The sequence below is a fragment of the Dendropsophus ebraccatus genome, chromosome 11, assembly GCF_027789765.1.
Source record: "Dendropsophus ebraccatus isolate aDenEbr1 chromosome 11, aDenEbr1.pat, whole genome shotgun sequence".
In the NCBI taxonomy this organism is placed as follows: Eukaryota; Metazoa; Chordata; class Amphibia; order Anura; family Hylidae; genus Dendropsophus; species Dendropsophus ebraccatus.
In genome coordinates, this window is record NC_091464.1 from 84,726,838 (window position 1) to 84,750,288 (window position 23,451).

General features: G+C 47.1%; 1 protein-coding gene across 1 annotated transcript; it reads left to right on the forward strand.

Moving 5' to 3' along the window:
• Positions 1 to 8,227: 8,227 nt before the first annotated feature.
• LOC138767429 (uncharacterized) lies at positions 8,228 to 22,601 on the forward strand. The gene is made up of 8 exons (XM_069944932.1): positions 8,228 to 8,231; positions 9,820 to 9,941; positions 10,658 to 10,757; positions 13,270 to 13,374; positions 13,630 to 13,733; positions 19,352 to 19,939; positions 21,365 to 21,946; positions 22,563 to 22,601. Exons 1-8 carry the CDS (start codon positions 8,228 to 8,230, stop codon positions 22,599 to 22,601), a joined length of 1,644 nt encoding a protein of 547 aa, XP_069801033.1.
• Positions 22,602 to 23,451: the final 850 nt, after the last annotated feature.

Below are 23,451 nucleotides of genomic sequence, written 5' to 3' on the forward strand. Positions count from 1 at the left end.
CTGATGTGCGGCTGCCGGAGGTGTCCCATCCTGTCCCCGGCAGCGCGCGCATCAGAGAGATCCCCGTGCGCCGGAAGTCACAGCCACAGGCGCACGGGGAGCTCTCTGATGCGCGCGCTGCCGGGGACAGGACGGGACACCCCGGGCAGCCGCACATCAGCCGGGACCAGACCAGAGAGGCTCGACGGGGGAACGGAGGGCAGGTGAGTTGTGTGCTGTTTTTTGTTTTTGTTTTATCTGCTGTGCAGGGGGGGGGGGGGGGAGAGGGGGACCATCTATAAGGTAGGGGGGGGAAGGGGACCATCTATAAGGGAGGGGGGGAAGGGGACCATCTATAAGGGAGGGGGGAAAGAGGGGGACGATCTATAAGGTAGGGGGAGAGGGAAGAGGGGGACCATCTATAGGGGGGGGGGAAGGGGACCATCTATAAGGGAGGGGGGAAAGAGGGGGACCATCTATAAGGGAGGGGGGAGAGGGGGACCATCTATAAGGGAGGGGGGAAAGAGGGGGACCATCTATAAGGGAGGGGGGAGAGGGGGACCATCTATAAGGGGGGGGAAGAGGGGGACCATCTATAAGGGAGGGGGAAAGAGGGGGACCATCTATAAGGGGGCATCTATAAGGGAGGGGGGAGAGGGGGACCATGTATAAGGGGGGGGAGGGGGACCATCTATAAGGGAGAGGGGACCATCTATAAGGGAGGGGGAGAGGGGGACCATCTATAAGGGGGGGGGGAAGAGGGGGACCATCTATAAGGGGGGAGAGAGGGAAGAGGGGGACCATCTATAAGGGGGGGAGAGAGGGAAGAGGGGGACCATCTATAAGGGGGGGGGGAAGAGGGGGACCATCTATAAGGGAGGGGAAAGAGGGGGACCATCTATAAGGGAGGGGGGAGAGGGGGACCATCTATAAGGTAGGGGGGGAAGAGGGGGACCATCTATAAGGGGGGACCATCTATAAGGGAGGGGGAGAGGGAAGAGGGGGACCATCTATAGGGGGGGGAAGGGGACCATCTATAAGGGAGGGGGGAAAGAGGGGGACCATCTATAAGGGGGGGCCATCTATAAGGGAGGGGGGAAAGAGGGCAACCATCTATAAGGGGGGGACCATCTATAAGGGAGGGGCGGGAGGGGGACTGTCTATAAGGGGGGGGGGGAAGAGGGGGACCATCTATAAGGGAGGGGGAAAGAGGGGGACCATCTATAAGGGGGGGCCATCTATAAGGGAGGGGGGAAAGAGGGCGACCATCTATAAGGGGGGGACCATCTATAAGGGAGGGGCGGGAGGGGGACTGTCTATAAGGGGGGGGGGAAGAGGGGGACCATCTATAAGGGGGGGGGAAGAGGGGGACCATCTATAAGGGAGGGGGAAAGAGGGGGACCATCTATAAGGGGGCATCTATAAGGGAGGGGGGAGAGGGGGACCATCTATAAGGGAGAGGGGACCATCTATAAGGGGGGGGGAAGAGGGGGACCATCTATAAGGGGGGGGGAGAGGGGGGACCATCTATAAGGGGGGGAGAGAGGGAAGAGGGGGACCATCTATAAGGGGGGGGAGAGGGGGACCATCTATAAGGGGGGGAGAGAGGGAAGAGGGGGACCATCTATAAGGGGGGGGGGAGAGGGGGACCATCTATAAGGGGGGGGGGAGAGGGGGACCATCTATAAGGGAGGGGAAAGAGGGGGACCATCTATAAGGGAGGGGGGAGAGGGGGACCATCTATAAGGGAGGGGGGAGAGGGGGACCATCTATAAGGGAGGGGGGAGAGGGGGACCATCTATAAGGGAGGGGGGAGAGGGGGACACTCTATAAGGGGGGGGGGGAGAGGGGGACCATCTATAAGGGGGGGGGAGAGGGGGACCATCTATAAGGGGGGGGACCATCGAGAAGGGGGGGAAGAGGGGGACCATCTATAAGGGGGGAAGAGGGGGACCATCTCCTAAAAGATCAGCACCCTCCTCTCCTGACATCCTCTGTGCTGCTGTGACCTCTCCTAAAAGATCAGCACCCTCCTCTCCTGACATCCTCTGTGCTGCTGGGACTTCTCCTATAGGATTAGCACCCTCCTCTCCTGACATCCTCTGTGCTGCTGGGACCTCTCCTATAGGATTAGCACCCTCATCTCCTGACATCCTCTGTGCTGCTGGGACCTCTCCTATAGGATTAGCCCCCTCCTCTCCTGACATCCTCTGTGCTGCTGGGACCTCTCCTATAGGATTAGCCCCCTCCTCTCCTGACATCCTCTGTGCTGCTGGGACCTCTCCTATAAAGTCAGCCCCCTCCTCTCCTGACATCCTCTGTGCAGAAAGGATTATGTTTATTGGGGACAGCAGTGGGGGGGGGGGGCAGTAGTGGATTATAATGTGGGCGGATTGACGGGGGGGGGGGGCGTCATTCTATAGTTCGCCTCGGGTAGCAGAGAGGCTAGAATCACCCCTGCAGCCACCGCTAATCAAATGCCGAACGGTAAGGTTCGGATGGACTTGAGCATGCTCGAGGTTTGCTCATCTCTACTTAACAGGGATCATCTTGCCCACGCCGTGAACCTCTCTAAACCGTGCAGGGCAGTTACTTTCAGAAGTAATAGGAACTTATGCCAGTGGAACAGAGGTACTAGGGAAAAGTCTAGTGCGCAGCACAGGAAGATTTGGGAGTCTGGTCAACCTAGATAACAAGGCCTGGGGCTCGTATTACCCACCTAGGATGGGTAGCTTGCAACTAAGGGGCATAAGGCAGTCAAGACTAGAAAGTAATCTGAGTATAAGTATCCTTTTTTTTTTTTTTACACACCTCTACTGTTCCAGCAGAGTACACATCTCCTCTACTCTCTCTATTGTAAAGCACCTGGTTTCTACCTCAACTGTAAGCATCGGACTGTAATGTTACCAGTATTCTGAAGCGCTGGACTCTTGCCTATCCTTGCTTGCACACAAATCTCTACACTTGGGTTAGCTCTTTTGTGCCGGTGAGGTGCCAAGACTGTCCAGAGTGAGTCCCATACCACTCCAGGCTACTCTGACAAGTGCCCAAGGGAGCCTAGACCCACTTGGCTATAATACCACTGTAACAGCTGACCCGGCAGGAGTTCCCAAACACTCCCTGCACTTCACCGCACTGCAAGATCCACTGAGATTTCTAGTACTGTCAGTTTGTATAGGATTACATACGTGCACCATTTTTTTTTTTTTTCTGCTGCAAGTATGTAAAGTACCACCGCAGCCTGGTGAATACTTAACCTGCCCATGCTCCGGCCTGCTTCCGTGGCTCTCTGCTCCCTGACATCTCGCTCAGCCAATCAGTTGCTGTGGTGGGACAGCGTGCTGATTGGCTGAGCAGGACACCAGGGAATCACTGAAGCAGGCTGGAGCATAGGCAGGTGAAGTATTCACTGGGCCGCGGTGTGCTAAGGGGATAAAGCTTTAAGTACTCGCAGCAGAATGAGAATTGTGTATGTACACCTATTCAAACTGACAGTACCAGGAATCGCAGCGTGAAATCCACTGCAATTCTGGTACATGTGAACCTACCCTAAGTGAATGTGTACCCCCTCATATCATTGGATAAGTGCTTTAAGGGCTGAAGTAGAGAATAGTTATTTAGAACCCTACTTAAAGGGGTTATCCAGTGCTACAAAAACATGGCCACTTTTCCCCCTACTGTTGTCTCCAGTTCAGATGCAGTTTGCAATTAAGCTCCATTTACTTCAATGGAACTGAGTTTCAAAACCCCACCCAAACTGGAGACAACAGTAGGGGGAAAGTGGCCACCATTAGTATCACTTGCAGTGCAGCCCCTTCCACTGCACCAGCCTAAAGACTGCGATTGCCCTTGTGTCAGACTATGATGCCACTGGTCTCAACCACACCACAGGTGTTTCTCTTGCTGCTCAGGGACACAAAATCTGCATGGTAATATAATATTGGATGGACATTGTGCTATTTACATAATAGAGTGGGAATATATATTATATTACAGTGGTACCTTGGATTATGAGTGTTTTGCAAGAAGAGCTCAGTTTTTCAAAATTGTGACTTGGTTTAAGAGCATTGCTTTGGTGTAAAAGCTCCCTGTACTGGGTGGGAGAGGGGCATGGTCTGCATAGCAGGGTCTACAGCCCTGTACTCTGACCCAGGAAGTCTCCCTCACCTTCCAAATCATGGCAGATCTACTTCAGGCTGGGGCTTACATCAGGGGACAAGACTGTGGGGGTAATCTCTTCATAGCTGTAACCCCTCTATGTGCCCACATATGTCCTGCTCATTCTTTCACGCTCCCTGCAGTCCCTGTCAGCCCTTGTGTTTCTCATCCTCTCCATTCCTACTATAATCTGCCTGCACTCACACTCAGCCATTTACACTGCTGCTATAATGTGCCTGCACTCACACTCAGCCATTAGCACTGCTGTCACTGTCCTCCTGCACAGCTCTGTGATTCTAACTTCCTGATTGGTCCATGCTGAACAGACCCCCTTCCCTATTGCGGTCATGTGACCACACAGACCTCTGACAGCAGCCCTGCTTCTCTATTCTAGCCTATTGTACTACGCTACTGCATTAAGGTGATCTGAGGCTCCATCCTGTATCTACAAACTGCTGCTTTTTTTCAGGTTTATGCCCTTACTATACATTATACACCACATGCTGATTGCTATAATGTACAGTAACTTATATATCACATATCCAGCTGCTGTGTTATCAGGGTTATACAGTTACTATACATTATACACCACATGCTGATTGCTGTACTGTACAGTAACTTATATATCACATATTCCAGCTGCTGTGTTATCAGGGTTATACAGTTACTATACATTATACACCACATGCTGATTGCTATACTCTACAGTAACTTATATATCACATATCCAGCTGCTGTGTTATCAGGGTTATACAGTTACTATACATTATACTCCACATGCTGATTGCTATACTGTACAGTAACTTATATATCACATATCCAGCTGCTGTGTTATCAGGGTTATACAGTTACTATACATTATACACCACATGCTGATACTATACTGTACAGTAACTTATATATCACATATCCAGCTGCTGTGTTATCAGGGTTATACAGTTACTATACATTATACACCACATGCTGATTGCTATACTGTACAGTAACTTATATATCACATATCCAGCTGCTGTGTTATCAGGGTTATACAGTTACTATACATTATACACCATATGCTGATTGCTATACTGTACAGTAACTTATAATAAAACATGTTCTGCTGTTTCGCATTGTTTGTTTCATTTGTTTTATTTTTTACATGTTATTCAGAATAAAAAAATAATTTCAATGATTTCTTATGGGAAGATTTCTTTTGGTTTAAGAGTGGATTTAGATTACAAGCACGGTCCCGGATTATGCTTTAAAGGGGTAGTGCGGCGCTAAACAATTATTCACAAAATAACACACATTACAAAGTTATACAACTTTGTAATGTGTGTTATGTATGTGAATGGCCCCTTCCCCGTGTTTCCCCCCCACCCATGCTAGACCCGGAAGTGTGGTGCATTATACTCACCGCATCTCGTGTCGACCCCTGTCCGCCATCTTGGGACAATGACGTAGTCTTCAGGAGGCCCGCCGAATCGCTCCATCCGTCCCCCCGCGATTGGCTGAGCACAGGTATGGTCAGCCAATCGCGGCTGAGCTGCTGATGACGCGGCAGAGGGGGGACCGGCATGAGGGACGGCTGGAACGGTTCGGCCGGCCTCCCAAAGACTACGTCATTGTCCCAAGATGGCGGCCGGGTGATGCGGTGAGTATGATGCACCACACTTCCGGGTCTAGCGTGGGTGGGGGGAAACACGGGGAAGGGGGCCATTCACATACATGACATACATTACAAAGTTGTATAACTAATGTGTGTTATTTTGTGAATAATTGTTTAATTGTTTAGCGCCGCGCTACCCCTTTAAGATATATACAGTATTTTTATATATATATATATATATATAATATTAGTACTAGAGCCCAATAGCTTTAGAGGCATTGCATAGCATCATAGAGCCAATACAGATGCAACGTTTTGATAACCAGCTTTTGCTTAATAGAGTACCCTGGCCAAATTTTTCTTTTTAAATCAATTGGTTTCCGAAGTTTATAGATTTGTAATTTAAAATTTGTAATCTAAAATTTTAAATTCTCCAGTCTTCCAGTACTTATCAGCTGCTGTATGTCCTGCAGGAAGTGGCGTATTCTCTAAAGTCTGACACAGCGCTCTTTGCTGCCACCTCTGTCCATGTCTGGATCTGTCCAGCGCAGAAGTTGTTTTCTATAGGGATTTGCTGCTGCTCTGGACAGTTCCTGACATGGACAGAGGTGGCAGCAGAGAGCACTGTGTCAGACTGGAGAGAATCCACCACTCCCTGCAAATATCCTGCAGAAACCCTGCACATATCAGAAAACATGCCCACAACAGCCTACAATAAAAGTCAATGACTCCTCTCCAGGCCTTATTATCCCTCGTTCATGTCTACAGTGTCCATATTAGGACATAGTCAGAAGTCAGAGTCAGGAATCATGTTACACCAGTGTAACACCTGACTCTGATACCTGAGTATTGACAACTGATCTCAGTAGATAAGTATCACAAGTTCCTATTCAGTTTCACTTTCACTTCAATTGCTAGGCAGCATCTAGTTAGCATTTTCTTATGTAACAAAATGCAGTGATATCCGATCTCTGACTTGTCAGAAGTCATAGCTCCTGTCTCACTTGTTCATTGCTCACAGAGATGAGTTTTCTAAGGCTACGTTCACATAAGTCCTTCCGGCACCATTCCGTCATCCTTTTCCATATTAGAAAAAGCGAAACGGAAATTGTCAGATCCGTTATAATCCCCATGGGTTTTATTGATATATTATTGTGCTCCGTTTGACCAAATAGTGCTCCGTTAGCATGCAATCCGTTCAAGTTCCGTTTTTCTGAACGGACGAAAAATTAGTGTTTGCAGTGTTTTTTTTTCTGTTTTCAAGAACGGAACTTAAACGGATTAATGCAATCAGTTTTTTTTATTATAATGATAGTCAATGGTGACGGATCAAAATGGAAGGTTAATCCGCTTGCGTCCGTTCTTCAAGTTTCCGTCCCATTTCGTTTTCTAGTTGGAGCATGCACAGAAGGGGAGAGAAAACAGGAAGTTCTTCTGGGAGGGAAGTGGAGGAGCTGAAAAAAATAAAAACAGTGAAAAACGGACACGAACGGAATTACAAACGGATGACAACGGAAGCAAACGGATGGCAATTTTACTAAATTAAACGGATACACTAACATTTTGGGCTATCCGTTTGCATCCAATGACAAATCCGTCTTTAGCTATCCGTTTTCAAAAAACGAACGGATTCGTACAAACTGCACAGAAATGGCGCCAAGGATGAAGCTAATAGACTAAGGTTCTATTACACAGGCCGGCTACGGCACAATCATTTTGGTGAACTGGACCTATTAGAGGGCCCCATAATCAGGCAGCAAGGGCTGCATGGACATCGCTAACGAAACACCTGACACCTTACCTCTTCCCGTTTCCGGTCTTCTCTCCTGTGCTCCGCAACCTCCTGGCGGCAGCGGCGTCTGAGCGGCCTGTCTAAACATAGGACGGGACCGCTGCGGCCTGTGATTGGCTGAGCGGCCTTACAGCTGACAGGACACTCAGACGCTGCTGCAGGGACCAAGGAGCTGCAGAGCACAGGACAGAGGACCAGGAGTGGGAAGAGGTGAGGTATCAGGTGTCAGCCGTCGGCCGCGCATCACTATTACACGTAGAGATGCAAAGTCGGAGCCCGACGACTTTAGGTCCAAACCATGATGCAAAATCAGTGAAAAAAACAGTCTTGTGTTACTGTGCAATAGTAATGACAGCAGTGAGCGGGAAAGAAAGCTAAGGGGGCGGGTATGCAAATAGACCAAACAGAGAAATGCATGATGGGAAATCTAGTTTTCTGGCCGGCGCCATCTTGGATATAGATCGGTTTTTAGAAAAACTTATAACTCAGGAATGGCAGCAGCTAGAAAGATGGGAGACGGCTTAAAATCCTCAGAGATTTGGTGAGTAAGAGCAACTAGTATTTAATTTTGAGCTCTTGGATAAATCCTTTAAGACATATACCTTCCTCCTTGGCGCCCCATGTTTACTAGGGAAGCATTTTATGGCTAAAAAAAATATCCAGCCTATGGCTAAAAGCAGCTTTGGCTATGTTCTGCCTGCGTTTACATTATGGGTAAGGTGCAGTAAGGAGTGTGTAATGTTTACTGCTATTGATTTATTGATCCTTGTGGGATAGGTGCCAGCGGCATGGATTGCTCTGCTAACTGTGACATGGTTCATGGATTCTTGTAGTTATTCTTCCCTGTAAAGGCTCTTGATAAATGTATTGGTATTATAAGATCTTCACACAGTACTACATATAGATGTATTCATTTTATTAATACATTTGCACATCCATTATGCAGGTTAGATTGTATGTTCACACACTGTGGAAATTTAGTGGATGTCCGCCATCGAATGGTAAATAATTAAAGTTATTTTAATACAATGGCCGTTGTTTTTAAATAAAGGTCATTTTTTGCCATTAAATGACGGCCTTCCACTAAATTTCAACAGTGTGTGAACAGAGCCTTTCTGTGTTTTATTCCCCTCCTGGTTTTGGTTGTAAAATACTGATCAAAAATACTGTGTGGGAACATAGCCTAAATGGCTCAAAACTGCTGACAGATTGTCTTTAAAGGGGTTGTCCAGCGAAAATCTTTTTCCTTCAAATCAACTGGTTTAATGCTGCGTTTACACGGAACGATTATCGTCCGAAATTGCACAATAACGATTGAATTCGAACGATAATCGTACGTTTAAACGCAGCGAAAGATGAAGCGCCGAGCGAGAAATTGTTCATTTTGATCTTTGAACACGTTCTAAAATCATTGTTCGCCGTTTGCAAAAAATTCGCAGATCGTTCCGTGTAAACAGTCGGTCATCGATTTAACCTATGTGCGATCGCAAAACAATTTTTCCATACGATATATCGTTCAGTCTAAACGCTGATCGTTATTAAAAAAAAAAAACGTTCTTTCGAAATTGTTAATCGTACGATCGGGCGAATTATCGCTCCGTGTAAACGCAGCATTCGAAAGTGATATAAATTTGTAATGTACTTCTATTTAAAAATCTGAAGTCCTCCCATACTTATCAGCTGCTGTATGTCCTGCAGGAAGTCTGGGTTAAAGTGTTTATCCAGCGCTACAAAAACATGGCCACTTTTTTCCAGAGACAGCTCTGCTCTTGTCTCCAGCTTGGGTGCAGGTTTTGCTGCTCAGTTCCATTAAAGTGAATGAAGCTTAATTGCAAACCGCACCTGACCTGGAGACAAGAGTTGTGCTGTCTCTGAAAGAAAGTGGCCATGTTTTTGTAGCACTGGATAACCCCTTTAATTCACTAGCAGCAAATTACCCCTCAATTACCTGATTTGGGCCTGATACCTACAAGTAGCAGCTCAGTGAGCCTGGCCAACATGAGGATGTGATAATATACTATGCTGGTATGAGGGGGCTAGCCTGGTGCACGCTGTGTCTATTATTCTCTTACTGCACAATATTATATAGTGCTGCTGATGGCTCATGGAGCACAAATCTCATCCACATCCCTGGGCTGATCTGTGATTCTCTTGGCTTCCATTTTGCAGTCTATCACAGGGGCAATAGGCAGCCTTATGTTACGCTGACCGCTTTAGGTAAACTACAAACTACTCCATTATGTGTCAGTAATTCCAAGTGTTCTATATGTAATGTTTATGCTATTTCTTTATTATATTATAGACAAGCAAGGAGGGGCTCATGTGTTATCCCAGCAAAGGGATTGTGGGATCTGGATTAGCAGACGTCATAGTGGGTCTGTGGCTTTACATGCGCTTTATAATGGATGTTACGTCTATGAGCAGGTAAGCCTTGGGCAGAGGCACAACTGTGAGTGTGCAGCATGGGATTCACCTTTAATTTTTCTTCTTTTCTAACAATACTTGTGCTAATAAAATAAAACAAAACAAACAAAAAAAGAATAATAAAATATATATATTTAAAAAATTTAATCTATTTCTGTGGCATTTTAGATCCACTTGCAATCCTGTTAGCTAGTTAAAGGGCTTTTTCTATGGGGATTTGCTGCTGCTCTGGACAGTTCCTGTTACAGACAGAGGTGGCAGCAGAGAGCACTGTTTCAGACTGGAGAGAATAAACCACTTCATGCAGGACATACAGCACCTGATAAGTACTGGAAAACTAAAGATTTTTAAATGGAAGTAAATTACAAATCTCTAGCACTAGTTGATTTGAGAGAAAATAATCTTTGGTGTGCAACCCCTCTTAGGGTAGCTTCACATGTACCATTTCACAGATGATTTTCTGCTGCGGATCCGCAGCAGATTTGACGAAATGAATGAACACAGCATTAAATCCGCAGTGTAAAATCAGCTGCGGATCCGCAGCAGAAAATCATCTGTGAAATGGTACATGTGAAGCTACCCTAAAGATAGTAGACTCACTGATGAGATAATGCTCTATTCTGAAGATAAGAAAACAGGAAAACTCCTATAAGCCTTCAGAACGGCCAGCTTCTACTCTGTCCCCCCTTATACTGTTTTTTGCCCTTCTGTTGTAGAATGATGAAAATGTGATGAGAATTATGGTAAAAATGAAATATAATCCTGGAAATTGGACAATTCCTCAAATGAAAGTTCTGAGATGCCCAAAAAGAAGAGGTAAGTTATGTGTGTATTCATATGCATGGGTGCCCCAGAGTAATCGCATTGGGACGACCTGCCTAATGTAAAGGTCCCCTTGTGCCACCCTCACCTGTGATCCATGTGCGGTTATCCAATGGTACTGTACCTTATTAGGGTACGTTCACACTTACTGGATCCGCAGCTGATTTTCTGCTGCAGATCCACAGCAGATTTCATTTAAATAACGGAACATAGCATCAAATCTGCTGCAGATCCTGTAGGTGTGAACGCACCCTTATGTTATCTTTTTAGAAAGCCTCACATGGATTACAACCCCCACCACTATACTGGCAGCCATTTAATAAGGGGGGGGGGGGGGGGGCTACACAGAAGACTATCTACTATAGGGGGAGGCAAGCACTCTAGGGACCTGCATCATTGTGTCTGTGCAGTGGGTTGGGGGGCCAAGGATACACTTAACCTGCCCCTGGTTAGGCCACATTATGAAAGTTATTTAGCCAATGTGACAATGTTGTCTCACAAGGCCTAAAATATTGCTATATCTTTGGCAACTAGCAGAGTCCTAATGCCTGTCTGAACACTGCCATTCAGGGTTATATTTCAGGCAGTGCTATTGTATAAGGAATACTCAGTAGCGGACTATAATAGGGGCGTTTCGGGCGGCAGCCCGGGGCCCTGAGCTCCTGGGGGGCCCATGACCACCCAAAAAGACTTATACCTTCATGACATTATCTGTCCTGTACTATGAACGCCAGGCTAGTGCCGCCATAGTTACAGTGGGGTGGAGGGGGCCCAGGCTTGGTGAACAGCCCGAGGCCTATGGTAAAGTTAATCTGCCCCTGGTAATACTGCATCAGGGTACAAACACACACACCGTATACGCTGCGTATTTACTGCTGCGATTCACAGCAGATACGCAGCAGATTAGATCTATATAACTGAACACAGCATCAGGGGCGGTCTTGGCATTTCTGGGGCCCCAAGCGAAGTTATGTCTGGGGCCCCCCCCCCCTCGACACGCATTCCAAAACAATAGACCACTGTGTGTTGCTCCCAGTAGTATATACCCCTTGTGCGCTACCGCCAGTAATATATACTCCTTGTGTGCTGCCCTCAATAGTATATACCCCTTGTGTCCTGCCCCCAGTAGTATATATACCCCTTGTGTCCTGCCCCCAGTAGTATATATACCCCTTGTGTCCTGCCCCCAGTAGTATATAGACCCCTGTGTGTTCCCCCAGTTATATATAGCCCCCCCGTGTGCTCCCCCAGAAGTATATAGACCTCCTGTGTGCTGCCCCAGTTGTATATACCCCCTGTGTGCTCCCCCACTAGTATATCGGCCCCCTGTGTGCTCACTCAGGGGTATTCAGCCCCCCTGTGTGCTCCCCCACTTGGATATAGACCTCCTGTGTGCTCCCCCACTTGGATATAGACCCCTGTGTGCTCCTCCAGTAGTATATAAACCCCCTGTGTGGTTCCCCCAGTAGTATATAGACCCCCTGTGTGCCCCACCAGTATTATATAGACCCCTTGTGTGCTGCCCCAGTAGTATACAGACCCCTGTGTGCTCCCCCAGTTATATATAGACCACCTGTGTGCCGCACAAGTAGTATATAGACCCCCTGTATGTTCCCCCAGTAGTATATAGACCCCCTGTGTGCCCCACCAGTAGTACATAGACCCCTGTGTGCTCCCCCAGTAGTATATAGCCCCCCTGTGTGCTTTCCCACTTGGATATAGACCTCCTGTGTGCTCTCCAAGTTGTATATAGACCTCATTCTGCTGCCCCAAGTAGTATATAGACCCCCTGTGTGCTGCCCCAGTAGTATATAGACCCCTCTGTGAAGCCCCAGTAGTCTATAGCCCCCCTGTGTGCTCCCCCTGTTATATAGCCCCCCTGTGTGCTTCCCCCATTTATATAGACCCCAGATGTGCGCTCCCCCAGTTACACAGACCCCTGTGTGCTCCCCTCCCATATAGTATATAACACAATAAAACAAACACTTATACTCACCTGGGGCCGGGCGTCTCCTCTTCTCTTCACTCTTGTGGCCGCAGGAAGGGTTTTCCCTGCGATCACAAGAGGCCGCACTCCCCTTGTCCTGGCGCCGATGCTCCAGTGATGTCACTGGAGCGCCGGCACCACAAGGACAAAGCTGCCACTTGTGGCCGCAGGGAAAACCCTTCCTGCGGCCACAAGAGTGACTGACAGGAAGGGGGCCAATGTCTCCCGCCCTGTCAGTGCTGCTGCATGTAACTATGAGCGCTCATTACGAGTGCTTATAGTTACAGTTCAGATGGCAGCAGCGAGCAGGGCAGCGGCCATGTCCAGCGGTCTTGAGCGGGGCGTGGGGGCCCCCCTGGATGTTGGGGGCCCCAAGCGATCGCTTGGTGCCAAAGACCGCCACTGCACAGCATCAAATCTGCTGCGTATCTGCCGCGTATACGGTGTGTGTGTTTGTACCCTAATAGTGACCATAAGCATGTATACACCTGTGTGCCTGACACATCTACCTCTCTACAGAGGAGAGGGCGGTAGAGGAAGCTGCTAGCAACGAGACCATCTCCGTGTTTCCCCAAGAGCCCCTATACTTTCCAAATGCAGAAGAGACTGGGGTTCCTGGACAAGGTTTGTTATATATAATGTCTATTATTTATTTATGTTGTCATTTTTATGCTGCCTGAACCAGGAGTCCTCAGGTTGGTCCCCGGTGACTTCTTCCCACCTGACCAGCCTTGATGGTCCTTTTCCTGTTTAGTTATAGGGAAAGATCTATCAATCACGTTCACCAGGGAAATCAGAAGCCGCCAGGGACCACCCTGATGATTTGTTTGGGCAGCATGATTTTCTTTAAACCATTTCACTATGTTTCCTCTCTTGCAGGGTCCCCCGGTCCTCTAGACAAAGAGTGGGCCAGGATCGTTGTTGTGCTCTGTATTCTTGCTGCTTTGTTAATCGGCATTTGTGTGATCAAGAGAAGATGTATGGTGACCAATAGCAAACAAATTACCCAGGCTTTATAAAAAAAATAATTAAAATAAAAACATTTTTTTTTCTCTCTTCTTATATCACTTTGTAGGTTTATTTTGAGGGTATTAAAGAACAGGAAAATAGTGCCATTATAAGATTTATATTAAAGAGGTTATCCAGCGCTACAAAAACATGGCCACTTTCTTTTAGAGACAACACGACTCTTGTCTCCAGGTCAGGTGCAGTTTGCAATTAAGCTCCATTCACTTCAATGGAACTGAGCAGCAAAACCCCGCCCAAGCTGGAGACAAGAGTGGAGCTGTCTCTGGAAGAAAGTGGCCATGTTTTTGTAGCGCTGGATAACCCCTTTAACTGGTTCTCAGTGAAGAGTGAATTATTTTGGCTATTATAGGATATGTAAAGACGCTATTGCCCCCTCATCGACAGGCCTCTATGAGCTTGTTAGACATCCCATTCCAGAACTATAGGTGGTATTATGGATTCTTTATTCAGGAGCTGAGCTTCCTCATACTAGCCTGACCCGGGGCTGTCCATCCAACCTGGAGAATCCTCCGGATAGCCCCAAGTGATATGCAGCTGCAGGTTAACATCAGATGTGGGCGGATTGGTCAGCTGTGAGCCCACCAGGAGCCTTAGGGCGGGTTCACACTACGGAATTCTTGCGGACAATGTCAGCGGAATTCCGTCAGCTGTCCGCCCGCACGGGCACGCGCTTTTCCGCCGGCTCCATAGACACCATTCTATGGGCCGGCGTATTCCGCGATCCGCTAAAAGAAGTGACATGATACTTCTTTCAGCGTATAGTGGAATACGCCGGCCCATAGAATGGTGTCTATGGGGCCGACGGAAAGGCGCCCAGATGTGCGGGCGGACAGCTGATGGAATTCCGCCGATATTGTCCGTGAGAATTCCGTAGTGTGAACCCGCCCTTATGGTGTTCTCTCTGGGCTCTGTGTCACCTGACAATGATGGCTGCATAATGTAAGTCAGTGCTTCTCAATTCCAGTCCTCAGGCCTCACCAACAGGTCATGTTTTGAAGATTTCCCATACAAAGAACAGCTGTGGTAATACCTGATGCACTGAGTATAATTATATCACCTGTGAAATTCTAAGGAAATCCTCAAAACATGACCTGTTGGTGAGGCCTGAGGACTGGAATTGAGAAGCTAAAATTATTATGTTAATTTGTTTTCCCTAAGACCCATTGGCATCACAACATATGGGGGTAAATTTGCCCCTGCGAGCCCCTGGGATGAAGGAATATTTAATGAAAAAATAACAATTAAATTTTAATCCCCTCCTCCATGAGGTATAAATAGGCTCCACCTCCCCCTAGACCTCAGTCTAATTATAAAGAAACATAAAACACAGGGAGGGAGTCTTGTGATGCCAATGGGTCTTAGGGAAAACAAATTAACATAAAAATTTTAGCTTCCCTTACGTCCCATTGGCATCACAACATATGGGGAATTAGCAAGCATTATCCCCAATGGGCGGGTTATTTATTACGTCCGCATTAAGAACAGATCTTGCAAAGGTTGTTCTTGACAAGAAAGAAGTATCCAGCCTGAAATATCTCACAAAGGTAGTCAAAGACGACCAGGTAGCTGCCTGGCATATGTCCTCAAGTGGCACAGCGGCACGCTCTGCCCAAGTGGAGGCCACAGCTCTAGTAGAGTGAGCCCTGGTAAATTCTGGTGGATCCAGATCAGCAACGAAGTAAAAAAAGACTGAGGTCTAGGGGGAGGTGGAGCCTATTTATACCTCATGGAGGAGGGGATTAAAATTTAATTGTTATTTTTTCATTAAATATTCCTTCGTCCCAGGGGCTCGCAGGGGCGAATTTACCCCCATATGTTGTGATGCCAATGGGACGTAAGGGAAGCACTGATGTAAGTCTATGGGGCTGTCTCCCTCACATAGACACAAAGCAGAGCAGATTTTAGACTGTGGCCAAAGTGCCAAGTATATTAGGAAGCCTGTGTACACCTTTTGCATGTGCACTTTCCCTATCTTCATATATTATATATATATATATATATATATATATATTTATTTATTTATTTTTTTATGTGTGAACAATGCCCGGAATGGCTTTCCTAAATGATCAATCACCACATTACAGGAGTATTCCTCAGCCTCTGCCTGTCAGGGAATGATAGAAGTTAGTCTTACAACAGCCAGAGTGGACGTGTTCATGGTAAAAATACACAACTGCTTTTCCCACTTCCGTCCAGCAGGTGGCATCGAAGTACAGTCACAAAACAGTTAACTAGCTTTCTGATTGGCTCTACCGGAAGAACCAATCGCTGCGCTAGTTTCTTATCCGCTATCCAATCCGATTGGATTCTGAGCGGAAGTAGCGCGACATTTAAAACTCAGTTTAGAGAACGGGAGCTGATGATCGGGGCGGCGGCGGCAGAAAGCGGGAGTCACGGTAATAATCCCAGCTCCTCCTTATTCCTCCTCACCAGCGTCTGGACACGGCCATGTACCGCATATAGCTGGCACAGCTCGGCTGTTACACCATGCTGGAACTTGTGGTTCTCCACGTAATCCGATCCAGATAATCTAGTATCAGGTTCCTATAGTATGGAGTGGATGGACGGAGCCCATAACTCTATGATGTTTGATGTGATCACGTGATGTTTCCGTACTTAGCTCGTTCAGTGTAGCAGAGCTGAAATTGTCAATTGGTTCTAACCAACCAGTGCACAACTACAACTCCCAGCATGACCAGTCCTGTATATTCCTGTATATTAGTGCAGCACAATGACCTCACACAGGGGATCCAGTCTAGTGAGCTGAGGGCTGTTACATTGTAGTGGATACACTGTGCCTGGTGTGCACCACAAGCTCTGCAGCCTATGGAAGTGATGTGTATAGCAGGGCTGCTCAACAGCTAGTGGGGGGCCACTTACCGGGGTCTATAGTCAGGTCACGGTCCGAGCTGAACATCGCTAGGAAACGGGTTTTGTTACTTTTCACAAAGGTTGTTGAACTATTTACATACAGAATTGCTGCTTATTAGCGGGAAAACTGGCATTTTCTTTCTCTCACCAGCCCTTTGAAATTGGGTACAAAGGGGGTGACTGCCCCCCGTAGTATATAGCCCCCCTGTGTGCTCGCCCCCTGTGTGCTTGCCCCCCAGTAGTATATAGCCCTCCGTGTGCTCTCCCCCCAGTAGTATATAGCCCTCCGTGTGCTCTCCCCCCAGTAGTATATAGCCCTCCGTGTGCTCTCCCCCCAGTAGTATATAGCCCTCCGTGTGCTCTCCCCCCAGTAGTATATAGCCCCCCGTGTGCTCTCCCCCCAGTAGTATATAGCCCCCTGTGTGCTCTCCCCCCCAGTAGTATATAGCCCCCTGTGTGCTCTCCCCCCCAGTAGTATATAGCCCCCTGTGTGCTCTCCCCCCCAGTAGTATATAGCCCCCCGTGTGCTCTCCCCCCCCAGTAGTATATAGCCCCCCGTGTGCTCTCCCCCCCAGTAGTATATAGCCCCCCGTGTGCTCTCCCCCCCAGTAGTATATAGCCCCCCGTGTGCTCTCCCCCCCAGTAGTATATAGCCCCCCGTGCGCTCTCCCCCCCAGTAGTATATAGCCCCCCGTGTGCTCTCCCCCCAGTAGTATATAGCCCTCCGTGTGCTCTCTCCCCCCCTGTGCGCTCAAACCCTTATACTCACCTGGGTCTGGGCGTCTCCTCTTCTCTTCCCCTCTTGTGGCCGCACATGTATCTCTATACAGGTATACTGAGCTGCAGCAGGAATCCAGCTGGTCTGCCAGTTGAGGACCCCTGACCTAGATTTTATTCACTGGCAACGAGTTTCCTAAAGTGTACCTGCCACTTTAAAAAAAACTTTTGAAAAGTCAAGTTTTGATTGATCAGGGTTTCCATGTTCAGACTGATGGAGAGGGAAGCGCACAGCAGAGTGCATCTCTCTGTGGATGTGATTTGTGTCCGTGAAACCTCTGACAGCTTCATAGACTTACATTGGGAGTTTGTTCCAGTCACAGAGCTGAAAGAGAACTTGCTTAGTGCACACTTCTCTAGGTTTATTCTAGCAAACTCTGTCTGATCTACAACAAGTCAAACGTCAAAGCAAGTTCCTGCAAACAGAAGGTTGTCTGCCGATATCTCCCTGCAGCTATGTACCCCATGTAACTGGGGCTGCTCTTCTTTTCTTTGTTGGTCCCGCCATTTTCAAGTACTTAACCCCTTAAGGACGGGGCCAATTTTCGTTTTTTTGCGTTTTCGTTTTTTCCTCCTTGTGCTTAAAAGGCCATAGCACTTGCATTTTTCCACCTAGAAACCCACATGACCCCTTATTTTTTTTGCGTCACTAATTGTACTTTGCAATGACAGGCTGAATTTTTGCATAAAGTACACTGCGAAACCAGAAAAAATTCAATGTGTTGTGAAATTGAAAAAAAAAAAACGCATTTCTTTTATTTGGGGGGATTGTGTTTTTACGCCGCTAGCCCTGGGGTAAAACTGACTTGTTATATATGTTCCTCAAGTCGTTACGATTACAACGATACAATAAAAGTTATACATGTTATATATCTGATGGCCTGTAAAAAAATCAAACCATTGTTAACAAATATACGTTCCTTAAAATCGCTCCATTCCCAGGCTTATAGCGCTTTTATCCTTTGGTCTATGGGGCTGTGTCAGGTGTCATTTTTTGCGCCATGATGTGTACTTTCTATCGGTACCTTGATTGCGCATATGCGACTTTTTGATCGCTTTTTATAAAAAATGTTTCTGGATTTGATGCGACCAAAAATGCGCAATTTTGCAGTTTGGGATTTTTTTGCGCTGACGCCGTTTACCGTGCGAGATCAGGAATGTGATTAATAGTTCGGGAGATTACGCACGCGGTGATAGCAAATATGTTTGTTTATTTTTTTTACTTTTATTTAAAACCTGGGAAAAGGGGGATTCAAACTTTATTAGGGGAGGGGGCTTTTTACTAATAAAATTTTTTTTTTTTTTTTTTTTTTTACACATTTACTAGAAGCCCCCCTGGGGGACGGGGTTATTTCCCACCTGGGGTACTTCTAGTATATACGTATACTTATAGTATATAGTTATACAGCAAAGATCAATGAGAGCGGCACTCGTTTGCTTTCCGTGAACCCACCCTAAGGGTGCATTGACACCTACAGGATCTGCAGCAGATTTTATGCTGTGTTCAGTTATTTAAATGAAATCTGCTGCAGAAAATCAGCTGCAGATCCTGTAGGTGTGAACGCACCATAAAACAGCAGAATCGACAAAAGACCTGCTCATAGATTCCTTTCAATCAAAGTGACAGTGCCTATTAATCTGTCGCTAGGTTTATTCTGCCGTAAATGAGGGCAGCTTAAACTAATGACAGAAATGCTGAACGGATCGGTGTATTACTTGCATCATTCTGTTCAGCCGTTCTCCTAATATGCAGGAAAATAGGATTCTAGCCACACCCCTCCCCCCCCCCCGCCCCCCATTGCAGAACTTTACATACTGCATTGTGTTTGATGATAGATGTGCTCGATCCTATATGGAGAGTAAACGTGGTAGAGGACTATGATGGTTTATATAATATCTACCATATGTATCTCTTTCCATGCAGAGGATGCAGGACGCAGTGAGAAGATTATCGCCCGGGAAGTTCTCTGAAACCGCACTAAATGAAGACGATGCCCTAAGGCCCCTCCAGGAATTCGCTGAGCAAAAGCGCATTGAACGGGAAAAGAACCCAGAAGTGAAACGTGTGAAGAACAAGTACAAGCTAAAAGCCCCAGCGTACCCTTCTCCAGGGAATATCCTCCATACCGGGAGGCAGCTGCCACGCTCACCCGCTCCTGGGGTTTTGCCCCTTCTGCCCTCTCAGCAGTTTGAACGCAGAACAGATGAGGATGAGGAGGGGTCCAGTTCATTTGCTGTTAAAGCCACAGACAACATGGTGCCGTGCGGCCGTCAATTGGAGCGCACCCTGATAAATGTGAACCACCTTACAGACGTTCAGCTCAGTGTTAAAGAGAAAACTTTTAGAAGTGCAACAAATAATGAAAGGGATGTGAACGGCTCAATAATATGCAAGGGGGAAAGGAGAAGGACCAGACGCAATGACAGAAGCTGTGCGGCATCTGAAGTGTCTGTAGTAATGGCTGATCTACACAATGTCTCCTCCAGGAGCGACGTTATGACCGTGCAGAAGGTGAGTACTGTTAGTGGATATGGGCGTATCTTGACTTTCTCCCATCAGTCATGCTGGATACTGTTGTCATCTGGCAGCGGCTTACTTCCCACAGTCCACTCGAACTCATGCACACTTGGCCTAACATACATGTGGATGGTGGGGGTAAGGAGGAATAGCTTCAACCTGAACTAGTTTGTCCAACATATAGCTATAGTAAGTGTTTCTCCAGACAAGTGCTCACTGAGGAATGTGGATTTAAAGGGGTTGTCTGGCCATGACCCCTTTTTTGCGGAATGACCAGGAAGAGAGAGGGGGGGGGGGGGAGTGAAAATATCCACTGATCTCCCTGGCTTCCACCCATACTCTGCTGCATAAGTGCCCAGCTGGTCAGTGGTAGAGGCAGGATGCCAAAATGTCCCCAGAATAAGTTGGGTACGGGTGGGAGCCACTTACCGCACCTTGGTCCTGGCCAGACAACCCCCTTAATGCCTCATATAGGTTAATGTCTCTAGATATATTTCTGATCATTACAAGGAGATCTTATCTTTGTATCTTCCTCCTTTTGTATAGAGATCCCAGATTTGTGGGGAGAAGGTGCGATGCCCTGAGCCGTGTGGGTCACTTTGCAGTGCAGGTGTTGTGAGCGGGCAGGAACCGCGGCAGCTGCAGGGTAGCGGATTGTCACAGTATAGGACCTGAGGATGGCACAGCTGAGGGACCGGTCTGCAGATACTGCGGTATACTTGCTACTGGGCATGCGATTCTTCGCTGTACCTAGTCAGGGCACCAGTAAACGGACACCAATGCCAGGGTTCAGTAACAGCGGTGGTTACACTTTTTTTATTGTAACTGAGGTAACTGGTAGCAACAGTCTCTTCGGATGCAACCGGGTATATAGCAGACTTATATAGACAGAGCTAAGGTGGTGCTGCATAGGCTGAGGTGAAACAAGCTGGATGATGGGAGTAGTAGTGAGAGAAGAATAGAGATGCTGGGTGGATTTAGAGTACTTGCAGTATGAATCTTGACTATGGCAGGTACTAGCGACGGAATCCGCTGGAAATGATCCGCGCGGATTCTGTAGTGTGAACCCACCCTAAAACAGCAGAATTGACAAAGAAAAGAAGACCTGCTCATAGATTCCTTTCAATCAAAGTGACAGTGCCTATTAATCTGTCGCTAGGTTTATTCTGCCATAAATGAAGGCAGCTTAAACTAGTGACAGAAATGCTGAACGGATCGGTGTATTACTTACATCATTCTGTTCAGCCGTTCTCCTAATATGCAGGAGAATAGGATTCTAGCCACCCCACCCCCCACTGCAGACCTTTACATACTGCATTGTGTTTGATGATAGATGTGCTCGATCCTATATGGAGAGTACACGTGGTAGAGGACTATGATGGTTTATATAATATCTACCATATGTATCTTTCCATGCAGAGGATGCAGGACGCAGTGAGAAGATTATCGCCCGGGAAGTTCTCTGAAACCGCACTAAATGAAGACGATGCCCTACGGCCCCTCCAGGAATTCGCTGAGCAAAAGCGCATTGTACGGAAAAAGAAACGTGTGAAGAACAAGAACAAGTACAAGCTAAAAGCCCCAGCGTACCCTTCTCCAGGGAATATCCTCCATACCGGGAGGCAGCTGCCACGCTCACCCGCTCCTGGGGTTTTGCCCCTTCTGCCCTCTCAGCAGTTTGAACGCAGAACAGATGAGGATGAGGAGGGGTCCAGTTCATTTGCTGTTAAAGCCACAGACAACATGGTGCCGTGCGGCCGTCAATTGGAGCGCACCCTGATAAATGTGAACCTTCTTACAGACATTCAGGTCAATGTTAAAGAGAAAACTTTTAGAAGTGCAAAAAATAATGAAAGGGATGTGAACGGCTCAATAATATGCAAGGGGGAAAGGAGAAGGACCAGACGCAATGACAGAAGCTGTGCGGCATCTGAAGTGTCTGTAGTAATGGCTGATCTACACAATGTCTCCTCCAGGAGCGACGTTATGACCGTGCAGAAGGTGAGTACTGTTAGTGGATACGGGCGTGTCTTGACTTTCTCCCATCAGTCATGCTGGATACTGTTGTCATCTGGCAGCGGCTTACTTCCCACAGTCCATTCAGAACTCATGCACACTTGGCCTAACATACATGTGGATGGTGGGGGTAAGGAGGAATAGCTGCAACCTGAACTAGTGTTTGTCCAACATATAGCTATAGTAAGTGTTTCTCCAGACAAGTGCTCACTGAGGAATGTGGATTTAAAGGGGTTGTCTGGCCATGACCCCTTTTTGCGGAATGATCAGGAAGAGGGGGGGGGGGGGGAGTGAAAATATCCACTGATCTCCCTGGCTTCCACCCATACTCTGCTGCATAAGTGCCCAGCTGGTCAGTGGTAGAGGCAGGATGCCAAAATGTCCCCAGAATAAGTTGGGCACTGGAGATGTGGAGTACAGGTGGGAGCCAGGGAGGTGAGTGTGTGTGGTTTTTTTTTTTTTTTTTTTTTTTCCCCCACTTACCGCACCTGGGTCCTGGCCAGACAACCCCCTTAATGTCTCGTATAGGTTAATGTCCCTAGATATATTTCTGATCATTACAAGGAGATCTGATCTTTGTATCTTCCTCCTTTTTGTATAGAGATCCCAGATTTGTGGGGAGAAGGGGACCTTTAAGTGAACCTGTCACCACTCCTGTCTGGTCTGTTTTATTAAATACGTGCAGTGCCCATAAAATACCAGTTCTGGATCAGTCTTGTGATACGCCACTCCTCTTATTCTTACTAGAAATACATGACTAATAACCAACTGGGTGTTACCAATAGGAGGAGTGTCCCCGCAGTGTCTGACACTATCCAATCAGAGCTGACTGTGCCAATTGGTTATGCCCAGTTGGTTATATAGTTATACATCTCTGGTAAGGGTGACAGGAACAATACAGAGCTATAAGAGATGTTCCACAATTATTTCATGGCGAATACAAGGAGTTACTAAAAGAATCCATTTAAAGGACATCTCCCACGAAAAATTTTTTTTAGCTTATTTAACATTACTAAGTTATATAACTTTGTAATGTGGTTAAATACCGGTCTGGCCCCTGACTGGCAGCGCACTGGCAGCCTTTTCCATCCCCAGGACCCGGAAGTCAGAGACATCGCTGGACGGCGGTGACGGTGAGGCGAATGGAGTGGCGATTGTCATCGGAGGGATGGTGAGTATGGTGTCTGTGTGTTTTTTTTTTTTTTTGGGGGGGGGGGGGGTCGTCCCACCGGAGTTGTCCTTTAGGGCTTTCCCTGACATTTTGCTTCTCTGCTGTGTGCACTCCCCAAACCAAAAGAATATTCTACTACCTGGAATGCATAAATTAAAGGAGAAGTCCAGTGAAAAGTTTTATTAAAGTATTGTATTGCCCCCCAAAAGTTATACAAATCCCTAATATACACTTATTACAGGATATGCTTATAAAGTGCTTTTTTTTCCCTGCACTTACTACATCACTGTTATCCAGGAAGGGACGTCGCCATGTTATC